Source organism: Sesamum indicum, linkage group LG6, assembly GCF_000512975.1.
Source record: "Sesamum indicum cultivar Zhongzhi No. 13 linkage group LG6, S_indicum_v1.0, whole genome shotgun sequence".
NCBI lineage: Eukaryota > Viridiplantae > Streptophyta > Magnoliopsida > Lamiales > Pedaliaceae > Sesamum > Sesamum indicum.
In genome coordinates this window covers 6,261,984-6,275,683 of record NC_026150.1, presented here as the reverse complement: position 1 = coordinate 6,275,683, position 13,700 = coordinate 6,261,984, and the positions used below count along the sequence as shown (strand labels likewise).

Here is a 13,700-nt window from a genome sequence, read left to right as displayed (position 1 = left end):
CACACACACACACACACACCCCACACACTCCACACGCGCGTGCACACACACACACACATCCCACACACACACACACACACACACACAGCAACACACACACCCCACACGCACAAACACACACACACACCCACACACCCTACATGCACACACACCCACACACCCACACACCCACACCCCCACAGCCCTTACGCACACACACTCCCACACGCACACATGCACACACACACACACACACACACACACCCCACACGCACACACATACACGCACACCCCATACACACACACACACCCACACACCCCACACGCACACACACAACCCTCACGCACACATACACCCACACACCCCTCACGCACACCCCACACACGCACACACACACAAATACATGGGATGGTTAATAGAAAGCAATTAACACTGGGTTAACTTAACTTTGCATCGGCATTTCAGCAAAAGCCCAAGCGCAAGAAATATAAATCACACAAGAAGTTAGCATAAAAACTTGTAATGATCTCCACAGTATCAAAACCACCAACTTCATCGCTGTTTGCTACTAATTTCTCAAACATGGTACCCAATCCGTTGCAACGACTGAAAATAATGGCATGCATACTCGCAAACAACCACTCCATCCGTTGTCCTGATAGATGCATTTCCCCCAAATGCACTTGCTTCAAGGAATAGCCACCAATTGAAATGTTGGGCCCACAGACACCCCACACGCACACACACACACAAACATCCCACACACACACCCACGCAGCCCACACACACACACACACCCCACACGCACACACACACACACACAAACCCCACACAACCCCCCACCGACACCCCACAGGCACACACACACACACACCACACACACCCCACATGCGCACACATACACACACCCCCACGCGCGCACACATCCCACACAGACACACACACCCACAGATCACACACAAACATAAAATAAAAATAAATACACAAACAAGGAAATAGAAAAGCAAGAAAAAGGAGGGGGCATTTTTAAGCAAAACTTCTCAAGTTTGTGGTCGATAAAATTGAAAAAGAAATGCAGTAGTTGATTAACACACTCGGGTAAGCAGCATTTAAGGTAGCTATTCTGACTTCTAACTTCCAAGGTGATTTCATGAAGGGTAAGGGTTAAGAAAGGTCCTCAACGGCGATAACTACCGAAAGAGATAGTATCAACCCATATGAACGAACGAAAACTCTCCCATTAATAGTTTCTTGAGACCAATAAAATGGAATTCCAAAACCAACTCCAAGATGATCATAGATCACCCTTGACACCATCCATGAGCCTTCGAGCTATGAACAGCCAAAAGGACAAGCAGCCCTTTGAGGCATTTCCCTTGGGTGTCGTAGAAAGAGAAAGCATAGCTACCACTGACTCTGCCGTGGAATCAAAGATATTCGTTGACATTATGATCTCAATAGTAACCTACTACACCAGATCTTGATTTTCAAAGAGGTTGATCCAGAAATTGGATAATACTAATGAAAATATCATTGCCTTAATACAATTACATATATAAAACACACTGGAAAATGCTGCAACCTTCTTTGCTCCAATAACAGCACTGGGTTACATATATAAAACACACACACCCCCACAGACACCCCACACGCGCACGCACACACACATCCCACACACACACCCACACAGTCCACACACACACAACCCCCCACACACACACACACACCCCACACGCACACACGCGCACACACACACATCCCACACCCCCCCACCGACACCCCACAGGCACACACACACACACACCACACACACCCCACATGCGCACACATACACACACCCCCACGCGCGCACACATCCCACACAGACACACACACCCACAGATCACACACAAACATAAAATAAAAATAAATACACAAACAAGGAAATAGAAAAGCAAGAAAAAGGAGGGGGCATTTTTAAGCAAAACTTCTCAAGTTTGTGGTCGATAAAATTGAAAAAGAAATGCAGTAGTTGATTAACACACTCGGGTAAGCAGCATTTAAGGTAGCTATTCTGACTTCTAACTTCCAAGGTGATTTCATGAAGGGTAAGGGTTAAGAAAGGTCCTACACACACACACACACAGCAACACACACACCCCACACGCACAAACACACACACACACCCACACACCCTACATGCACACACACCCACACACCCACACACCCACACACCCACAGCCCTTACGCACACACACTCCCACACGCACACATGCACATACACACACACACCCACACACCCCACACGCGCACACACACACACATACACCCCACATTGACCCACACACACATACACACACCCACCCCACACACCCCACACGCGCACACACACACACACACATCCCACACACACACACCCACGCAGCCCACACACACACACACACATACACCACACACCCCCCCCACACACACACCCCACATGCGCACACACACACATACCCCCGCACGCGCACACACATCCCACACAGACACACACACCCACAGACCACACACAAACATAAAATAAAAAAAAATGCACAAACAAGGAAATAGAAAAGCCGAAAAAAGGAGGGGGTATTTTTATGCAAAACTTCTCAAGTTTGTGGTCGATAAAATTAAAAAAGAAATGCAGTAGTTGATTAGCACATACAAAAATATATTCGTTGACATTATGATCTCAATAGAAATCTGCTACACCAGATCTTGATTTTCAAAGAGGTTGATCCAGAAACTGGATAATACTAATGAAAATATCATTGCCTTAATACAATTACATATATAAAACACATTGGAAAATGCTGCAACCTTCTTTGCTCCAATAACAGCACTGGGTTCAAAAGTGTAGCAATAGTTAAACTCTTCTTGATGCCCACAAGTAGGATTCCCCCAAAACATCGAATAGGAACCTACAAGTAAAACAACTTGAAACTCAATAAAATTTCAAAACTTTACTGCAATATTTCAACTGAGAGGACCGATCACATGTCGGAATCACACATAGCATACTCAATAAATATTAGAATTCTTACAACCAGAAAAATAAAGCAATTACAATGATACATTACACATCAAACTGAAAAACAACAAATGCAACAAACTAATGCATTTGTCCACTAAGCTAAAGTGATTTTCATCAAGAAGCTCATCAACCACCATATGAAAGATTGAATAGGGCACACTGAGCAGAAGTTTAGAGGAACCCTAAAAGCACGACATATCACCCAGTGTAGAAGCTAGTCCTATTCATGGCGATGTTTACTACTCTTCTTCTCAAACCGCTTCTTGCCCCTACCCACTGGCAAATCATTTGAAGCACTGACGTCAGAATCAGAGTCTGAATACGCCTTCCTGCTCCTCCTTTTATGCCGCAGATCAACATAATCATCAGAAGAATCATCATCTGAATGATGGTGACTCCTCATCCTCCTCTTCTCCTTCCTACTCTTCTTCTTTCTTCGCCTGCGATTCAATTCCTGCAATTTACCTGATTCAGAAAAGTGCCTTTCTGTTATTTGAAATCATTCCCACAAGAAAAGGAGAGAGTGCATTACTCAAATATGTATGAAACTTCCCACAAGTACCTGAAGGCAGAAAAATAACAGAAACTTGGGGAGGTGAATGATTAGTTCTTTACCTGATAAACAGTAAGCCACATGTAAGCACAAGCATGAGTCGAGCATCAGCTACAACTTATATAACCGATTAATCGTTGTCTGAGCAAAAGCACCATCTCCCTCTTCCATGTGAGTATCCAAAAAACAAGGTTATGCAATAGAAACTACCATGTGATTTTAGGGTAAAACTTATAGATACCGCTATTAGCAGGAAGGGAATCAAAATGGCTAAACACACCAAAGTTAGGGTTCAAAACTACAATATTTTGTAGTGGTTGCTGGAAATCAATTCAAGAATTGATTAGCATATCATAACCACCCAAGGCAGTTATCAAATTTTATCAATCCTCCACTCATTTTATATCACTATATCCCCTCTAGTAAAGTAAATCAATCCAAGACCACTCTTGCTAACGAGATATATTGAAATGAAAAAAGAAAAGGGACAATGCACTCTCTCCTTTTCTGTTATTGCTCTTATTTCAATAAATACTCTTTCATATCAGGTAAACAAAAAAGAGAATACACATCTATGCAAGCACACAAAAATATTACAAAGGACATAAATAGACCACAAAGACACACAATACCCATAATGAGCATAAAATATTGCGAAACTATGGCAACATCCTTCATGAGAAAAAAGGTTGTTGAGATAGAAATAAAGACTTAGAAATTGAAGGAGAATGGCAAATATAACAAGACGCAGATGGCATTCGTAGGCGCAGAAGATAAAAGCAACACCTCACTTTTTCTACGTTAAAAGTGGAAGTAAAATATATTCTACCATGACACACACACACCCACACACACACACACCCACACACACACACACACACACACCCCACACGCACACACACACACATACACACACCACACGCACGCACACACACACCCCCCCCCCCACACACCCCACACGCACACGCACACACACTCACACCCCACACAGACACACACACTCACACCCCACACAGACACACACACCCCACACGCACACGCACACACACACACTCGTACCCCACACAGACACACACACCCACACACCACACACACACAAAAAAAAAATGCACAGACAAGAAAATGGAAAAGTCGGAACAAGGAGGGGGCATCATTAAGCAAAACTTCTCAAGTTTGTGGTCGATAAAATTGAAAAAGAAATGCAGTAGCTAATTAGAACATATAAAAATATATTCGTTGACATCATGATCTCAACAGATACCTGCTACACCAGATCTTCATTTTCAGAGAGGTTGATCCAGAAACTGGAAATATTAATGACAAATCATTACCCTGATACAATTATATATATAAAAAACACTGAGAAATGCTGCAACCTTCTTTGCTTCAATAATAGCACTAGGTTCAAAATAGCAGCAATAGTTAAACTCTTTTGATGCTTAAAATTTCAAAGTATTACTGCAATATTTCAACTAATACGACCAATCACATGTCGGAATCACACATAGCATACTCAGTAAATGTCAGAACTCTTACAACCAGAAGAATAAAGCAATTACAATGATACATTACATCAAACTGAAAAATAACAAATGCACCAAAGTAATGCATTGTCCACTAAGCTAAAGTGGTTTTCATCAAGAAGTTCATCGATCACTAGATTAAAGATTGAATAGGGCACACTGAGCAGCAGTTTAGAGGAACCCTAAAAGCACGACATATCACCCACTGTAGAAGCTAGTCCTATTCATGGCGATGTTTCCTGCTCTTCTTCTCAGATCACTTCTTGGCCCTACCCACTCGCGAATCATTTGAAGCACTAATGTCGGAATCAGAGTCTGAATACGCCTTCCTACTCCTCTCTTTTATGCCGCAGATCAGCAGAATCATCAGAAGTGTATATATATATTAGCAAAAAAGATAATATAATATCTTATAATTGATGTGACGATAAATATAGATAGATAGATAGATAGATAGATAGGCTTCGGAATGATATTACTAAAAGTAAGATTTTTTCAAATTATTACATACCAAAATTTTAAGCCATAGACTAAATGTTAATTTTATATTATATTTCATATGTATTAATAATTTGGTTAGAATAAGTATAAGTTTGAAAAAAGAATGAATAAATATTAGAATAAAAATTAATAGATATTAATTTGTAAATAAAAACGCCAATTTTATTCAATTGAAATTCGTGAAAAACTCAAAAAAAGATCAAATATCTTACTAATTATTTAACTTTGTAACTATAATAATTTGTGCACAATATTGTTATTACTTTAATAACTTCTATACCAATTTTTTTTAGTATAACACCATATAACAAATGCACGACATAAGAAATAATTAATTAGTTATGAATATGACTAATAATAGATAATACCAATTACGTTATATAAATAAAATTTGCAACGATTTTTGTAATGGGTATAGGGATACATATTTAGCCGCTAATTTAGACTTTAGAACGGTTCTTGAGAAGGCTCTAGGAACGTTTGTTCTGGCGGTTAAAATATAGCCGTTGTATTTCATTTGGAACGCTCACAGTAATACTAAAGAATAATACAAAAAAATCGTTCCAATGTGTACCAAGTTTTGGAACGATTTTAAAAACACATGACTTCTTAAATAAAGCTAATATGGAACGATGTTTTACATAATTGATTAAGGGTGTTCCATAATCATTTCAAATTGTACCTCATTTCGAAATATATTTTTGAACTGTCAGTTTTTGAACATTCTTTGCCACACATATAGAAACAGTTGACTCAAGACCGTCCCTAATTCTAATATTGTGTTCCAGATAGAGTTTCAACCATTTATCATTACTATTTTGGACCGATATTTGGATTGAATTTAGTAACTGTTTCTTTGGAATTCATGTTGGAACGGTTCGATCGTTCCAAAAATTATAACCCATGTTGATCATAATGTTATCTTTCAATATTAGTTCCTCATGTGTTCCAAAGCCCGTTTCAATATGGAAGGAGTTTTGGATCGGTTGCCCTGACCATGCAAATTCCGCCTTTTTTTGTAGTGCGTGGGTTGATACTTAATGCCTCCTCTGTGCGCTATGCCACTAACGGGAGATTTTGGAGGCTCTAGCAAAACAAATAAGAGAGCTTTGTTCAATCAAAACTTTCTCTCAGTTCAATTATGAGCGAAATGACTAATTTACTCATAGCACTATGACATTTGTTAGTGTCACTTGCCTATACAAAAGTGATGCGATTATCACTTTGTGGATCAAGTTCGCACTTCTCATATTACTCTTGTTTAATCCAACAACACTTTAGTTAGTTCAATATAAGCAATAAGTGCATCATTTTTGTTTCAACTAAAATATCAACCCCATAAGTCAACTCAATTAGCAAAATAAGGGTAAGTGGACTCATATAAAAATAAAGCTTAACAACTTCTCTAATCATATTTTATAATTTGCAATTGAACTAAAAAAATGCAAATTTTACTTGATCAATCATGAATTGTCAGCGTCTAAGTCGCGACAATGTTAAGCAATTATCCACGTTCACCATTAGCTGACATAAATAAAATGGTGAATAAATCTAAGATCTCTAGATTTTGCGTAAAACTCAATAGTATTGATCTTTATACTTTATTCCAAATCCAAGTAAATAATTTATTATTTTTTTATACTCGGGGAAATTGAAAATTTCGTATTCAGCTAGTAATCATCTCCCACTCAGTAAAATCATATTAAATTATTTACTGATCATGAATAAAATACACTATGACATAAAAAAAAATGCCATATGCATGTAATATGCAATATGAATAAAACAAAGTAAAAATTATCCGAGATGGGCTACACTAACATTTCGTGCATCATGTTGAGGGAATTTGGCCCTATGGTAGAGCGAAGCATAGCCGTAATAAATATAATACATGGCCTCCCAAATATTGGCCTAAGAAATACATTCTCTCAAAAAAAGTAAATTACATTGATATAGAGCCTACTATATCAATTAAGAAAAATTGAGGATACCGCAATAATTACCACCATTTTCACAAATTATCTCCACAATAATAATACACGAGCACCCAAATAATAAAATACTCACATAATACACGAGCACCCAAATGTTAAAGTCTATATATATCACGAAATTATATTGCATATATTCTCAAAAAAGATTGTAATAAAGACATTGTTATACAACTATCAAGACATGCATAAATATAATGAGAGCCTCATTAGAACAAATTGCAATTAAAAAGATATTGTAATAGAACGAACATATTGGCATAATTGCGATCAAAATATTGTAAAAAGTAATTATATGGGCATGCTTTAATATAATGAGAGCATTCACTAACATATTTGCATCACAAAAAATATATATGCTTGCATAAATTGCAATCACAAAATATTGCAATAAAAAAAGTGGCATAAATTGCAATCACGAAAAATGAAATATATAATAAACATAATTGAAATTGCAACCACAAAATATTATATGACATAAATTGCGATTACAAAATATTACAAGAAAAATTAAAATGGCATAAATTGATGTAACAATTAATAAAAGCACATATTTTCGTGGTCAACACAATCAACCCCCAATCCACACGCAGTCAATCCTCAGTCAACGCACCACAGTCAACCCTCGGTCAACACTCGATCAACATAACCTTAGTTGGGTCATGGTTGGGCGCCAATTTGGCACCACGCAGATACTGACTGTGGAGGTGTGCAGTCAGTGCACGGTTAGCACGGGAATCAATGCTGAATCAGTAGCTCGTGCCGGCAGCCTTTTTCGACGAATGCGTGTTTTCAGGCGAAAATTCAAAATTTCACATCTCATTTATTTTGAAACCGTTTTCGATGATACACACACCATTTCGAACCTCTTTTCATGCTCTATAACATAGCATAAAAATATTTTGATGAAAATCACAGGATCAAATTTGATTTTCTGGTCAAAGAACATTGATTTAAAACTAGAGTTTTAATTTTACTCTCAAACCACTCATCCAATTTTACTAAATTTTAACCACATGATCTACATATTAAGATTTACATATGGTGAAAAATAAATGAAAAATTCCATGCTTTCATATTTAAAAAAAATCTTGCAAAAAAAAAATCTAGCATAAAAAATTTTCTTGATCAATCAGGCAATTCTAATGAGACTAAACCATAATGGCTCTGGTACCACTGTTAAAAAATAATAACCGATAATTCATATATTTTCTCACAAATAAATCTCCCATATAATTAAATAATTATGTGCACACAGATGTTAATCATATAGGCACATAATTTTGGATCGAATTAATCCTAAGTAGAGGAAGTATGTCGATCCACGCATACAAATCAACCTCGTCTACAAGTCCATGCCTTTTATGAATCATGAACACATCGTCTTTTTCGTTAATTCGAGGTCACTCCACGAACATTTTCAAGATCCACTCCAAGTCAGATCTTGCTTCAAATTTTGTGCACACCACGAACATACCTTACTCGTCTTGGTGGATCACTGCTAGAGTAATCCACTCATTTACACACCTCAAATTCAAGGAGCCCACGGTGATGCTCCAAGGAATAACATAGAGTGAAAAAGAGAGAGAGAGCAAGAGTTGGAGAGAGTATTGTGATCAGCTCATTTTGTATCACATTTATGTCTCTGTGTTGTAATTTGATCATATCCATATACCCTATTTATAGGTGTACATAACCCTATCCCTAAGAGGGGCCCATATCTCAATACATAATTTGGAAGACTACAGACTCTATTTTAAATAGAGTTTATCCCATAAGAGTCCTTATCCCAACAAGCGTTTGGGAGACTCAAACTCTATCAAACATTATTTCAATTTGTAATGTTTAATAAATATTCTAATCTATTTATTCTTTGACCACAAAGTCACTAACAATTGTTTTTATCAAATTTTTCTACATAGCATTTTTATTTAATAAAAATATATTATCTATCATTAAAAATAAACTAAATATTTATTATATTATTTACTAAGCATATTTAGAATTTTGTCAAGCCAACATTGTATATAGTAAAATTAGAACAACTTTTTTTTTTTTTTCTGGCAAAAAGAAATTAATTTTCTTGTAGTGGTTGTAGAGGAGCTTGAATCAAAATATCTGTTGATGGCCCATTTTCTTTCTGGCTTTTTCCTCAAGAATCTTGATCTAATCCTCAAATCACGACTCCACGTCGTGGTTTGCTTTTTAAAAAAAAAAAGATAAAAATTTTATTTCGTGTTTTGATACCATATATTAATATAATTTATTTATTTATTAATAATAAAAAAATAATTACCTCCTTTATCTTGTTTTGAAATCTAACCTAAATTGATTGAAAAACCTACTAGTTCTGGCACCAAGCTATTATATACTCATGCATATTAGTATGTCCGAACGTAGGACAACAGTTTGATTAAAAAATATTTGCATTGTCTGGTTAATAAGTTGATCGAAGGTAAATATAATTTTTATTTATTTTTTTTAGTATCTACAAATATGATAAATCTTGACTAACGATAGAATTTATTTACTAGATAGAAATGTACATTATGAGTATTAAATGTAATTTTTTAAACTAAATTTATGTGTGATTATATTAAATAATTTAAACTTTTAAATAAACTATTATAAAATAGGCAAGTCAAATAAGAGTGTGTGTGAAGTTCCTTATTTCTAATATAATTACAGGCCCTTCCCCTAAAATTTGGTGTAATTACACGTAATTCCTGTGATTTGAAAAATTATACCTAACACCTCTGAGGTTTGCTTCTATTCAATAAAGTCCACCCGTTGGTCAAAGTTCATTGAATTTGTTGATATTAACAAAAAATTAAATAAAAGTTGATATTTACTCTCCATTTAATTGACTTATTGCCAAGCAAATAATTTTTTCGGATTAAACTATCTTTATAAGAGTGAAAATATACCTCTATACATGAATTAATGCGCGAAGACGTACCAGGATAATTTGATCATAAAAAAATTTATTTGACTTGCTATAAGTCGGTAATAAGTCAATCGAGGATAAATATAGTTTTTTTATTAATATCAACAAATTTGAAAAATTTTGACTAATTGATGGATTTATTTGTCAGACGAAAATAATTTTTAGAGGTACTAGATTTAATTTCTCAAATTATAAAAAATTTACGTATAATTACAACAAATCTAAATGGAAGAGGAAAATTAAAATTTTAGATGAGGCGGTGGTTAGAGTGTAACGTTGGTGGCGGTGTGAGAGTACCTAGTTTGCCATTTTTCTAGTGAACTACTGAAGTCTGTGGCGGTGAGCCTGAGCTAGTTCACGAGTACAGTCTGCAAATTAGCAAACAATCTGAGTATTTATTGCCGAGGGCAGCAAATCAACGCAGTTATTGTACAATTCTGAAGCGAGGAAAGATAATACCAAGTGAATCCGAATGTTCCAATTTCAGACTCCTCAAACTCTCCAGCCCACTATCCTTCCAGCACTCTTCCACCACCAGCGCCACTGCATCACAGCCGCTTTCCGCCCTTCGCCTGCCTCTTCTGTGACGCTTACAATCTCCTCTCCCACCACCAATAAGAACCATTCAATCCAATCTCTCTGCAGAAAGGGTCAATTGAAACAAGCTATCCACTTGCTATCGCACGAGCAGAATCCCACCCAATATACTTATGAGCTTTTGTTACAGTCTTGTGTCCGTGAGAAGAGTTTAGCGGATGCGCTTACTGTCCACAGGAGCCTTATTGATAATGGGTTTGATCAGGACCCCTTTTTGGCGACAAAGCTCATTACTCTGTACTCTGAACTCGATTCCATTGAACACGCTCGCCAGGTGTTCGATAAAACTACACACAGAACCATATATGTCTGGAATGCAATTTTCCGTGCTCTGTCTCTATCGGGTTTGGGAGAAGAGGTTCTGAATTTGTACAGGAGAATGAACCGGATTGGGATGCGTTCTGATAGGTTCACTTACACGTATGTTCTTAAGGCATGTGTCGTTTCGGATTCTGGACTTTCTTCTCTTTGGGCGGGGAAGGAAATTCACGCGCATGTTTTACGACATGGTTATGAAAGCCAAGTCCATATTATGACTACTTTGGTTGATATGTATGCGAAATTTGGATGTGTGGAGAATGCTAATCTTGTCTTCTCTTCCATGCCAGTGAAGAATCTGGTTTCTTGGAGTGCACTAATTGCATGTTTCGCAAAGAATGATAGGCCTTTTGAAGCATTACGGCTGTTCCGTGAGATGATGCTTGAGAGTGGGGATATGTTGCCCAACTCAGTCACCATGGTCAGTGTGCTTCAAGCTTGTGCTGCAGTGTCTGCACTGGACCAGGGGAAGTTGATACATGGCTACATACTTAGGAAAGGCCTTGATTCAATTTTACCAGTTATGAGTACCCTTGTAACAATGTATGCTAGATGTGGTGATCTTGACTTAGGGAAAAATGTTTTCAATCAGATGGATAAGAGGGATATTGTTTCTTGGAATTCCTTGATTTCAAGTTACGGGATTCATGGCTTAGGATCAAAAGCTCTTGCTGTTTTTCAAGAGATGGTGCAGCTAGGCATTTCACCTAGTCCGATATCATTTGTTAGTGTTTTGGGAGCTTGTAGTCATTCAGGTCTGGTTGATGAAGGAAAAATATTATTTGATTCTATGGTGACAGAATACGGAATTTACCCTACCATGGAGCATTATGCTTGTATGGTAGATCTTCTTGGCCGAGCAAATAGATTGTATGAAGCGGCTAAGATCATTGCAGATATGCGGGATGAACCAGGACCCGAGGTTTGGGGTTCTCTTCTTGGATCATGCAGAATTCACTGTAATGTTGAACTTGCAGAGAGGGCAAGCAGAAGGCTCTTTGAGCTTGAACCGAGAAATGCAGGGAATTATGTGCTACTGGCTGACATTTATGCAGAGGCAAAAATGTGGGATGAGGTCAAAAGAGTGAAGAAGCTTTTGGAAGCTAGCGGCCTGCAAAAGGTGTCGGGCTGTAGCTGGATTGAAGTTAGACGGAAAATTTACTTGCTTAAGTCTGTTGATGAGTTAAATCCGCAAATTGAGCAAATTCATGCTTTTGTTGAAAACTTATCAAAGGAGATGATGAAGAAGGGCTATGTGCCACAGACCAAAGACATTCTTTATGATCTTGATTCTGAGGAAAAAGAGCGAATTGTGTTGGGTCATAGTGAAAAATTAGCAGTTGCATTTGGATTAATAAATTGCAGTAAGGGAGAAACCATCAGGATTACCAAGAACCTCAGGTTATGTGAAGACTGTCATTCTTTCACTAAGTTTATTTCCAAGTTTGCAGATAGAGAAATTTTGGTTCGTGATATTAATCGGTTCCATCATTTCAAAGATGGGGAATGCTCATGCAAGGATTATTGGTAACTTGTAAAGGAGAACTTCGGTTGCCCGTACTCATCATACATGTCCTTGTCAGAACATCCCATGAAGGTTGCAAAAGACTTGTATATGTACATCTTTCTAGGGACGATCAAGTGGCTCAACAATGACACTTTATTCTTATGAAAGATAGAAAATTGGTTCGAGTGCAAAGTGGAGGTATGAAACCCGCTTTGACCCCCCTATAAAAAACAAAAAGGAACTTTGTATATGTAGATATATTCCTATTATAGTATTTAACTTGGTCGTTTCCCGAGTACTAGCTAAAGTGTTTCATGTATCACGAGGGTTCAGCCTGGGCAATCTACTAATCAACCTCCAGCTTGCACTGTTGTCCAAATATGTAGAGGTTATAATGGAATTTTGTAAGTCATATATATACGTGAATGAAAGTGGGAACTTGTCATTTATTTATGGGTTAATTACACCAACTTCCCTGCTACTATAGAAATATACAATTCTTTTTCTTTTATTATGAAAATTGCGTATGCCTCCCTCTAACTATCGACTGTAAGTCAAACTTGACGGAAACTGTAAATTTGATGACTATTTTGCCATCACTTACAATAAAAAATAAATAGATAAATATACTCAACACTTTTCTTTTTCCTTCTTTTCTGCCCAATTTTCTCTTCTCCTTGTACCCTTCTTCTACACCATGTGCGCATTGGAGGCGTAGTTGCCAACTTGTCCTTGGGACCACGAAG

At 37.2% G+C, this 13,700-nt stretch overlaps 1 protein-coding gene across 1 annotated transcript; it reads left to right on the top strand.

The window, feature by feature from the left end:
* Positions 10,805-13,411, top strand: LOC105163883 (pentatricopeptide repeat-containing protein At3g46790, chloroplastic). The gene has a single exon (XM_011082392.2). It carries the CDS (start codon positions 11,005-11,007, stop codon positions 12,976-12,978), a length of 1,974 nt encoding a protein of 657 aa, XP_011080694.1. The 5' UTR covers positions 10,805-11,004; the 3' UTR covers positions 12,979-13,411.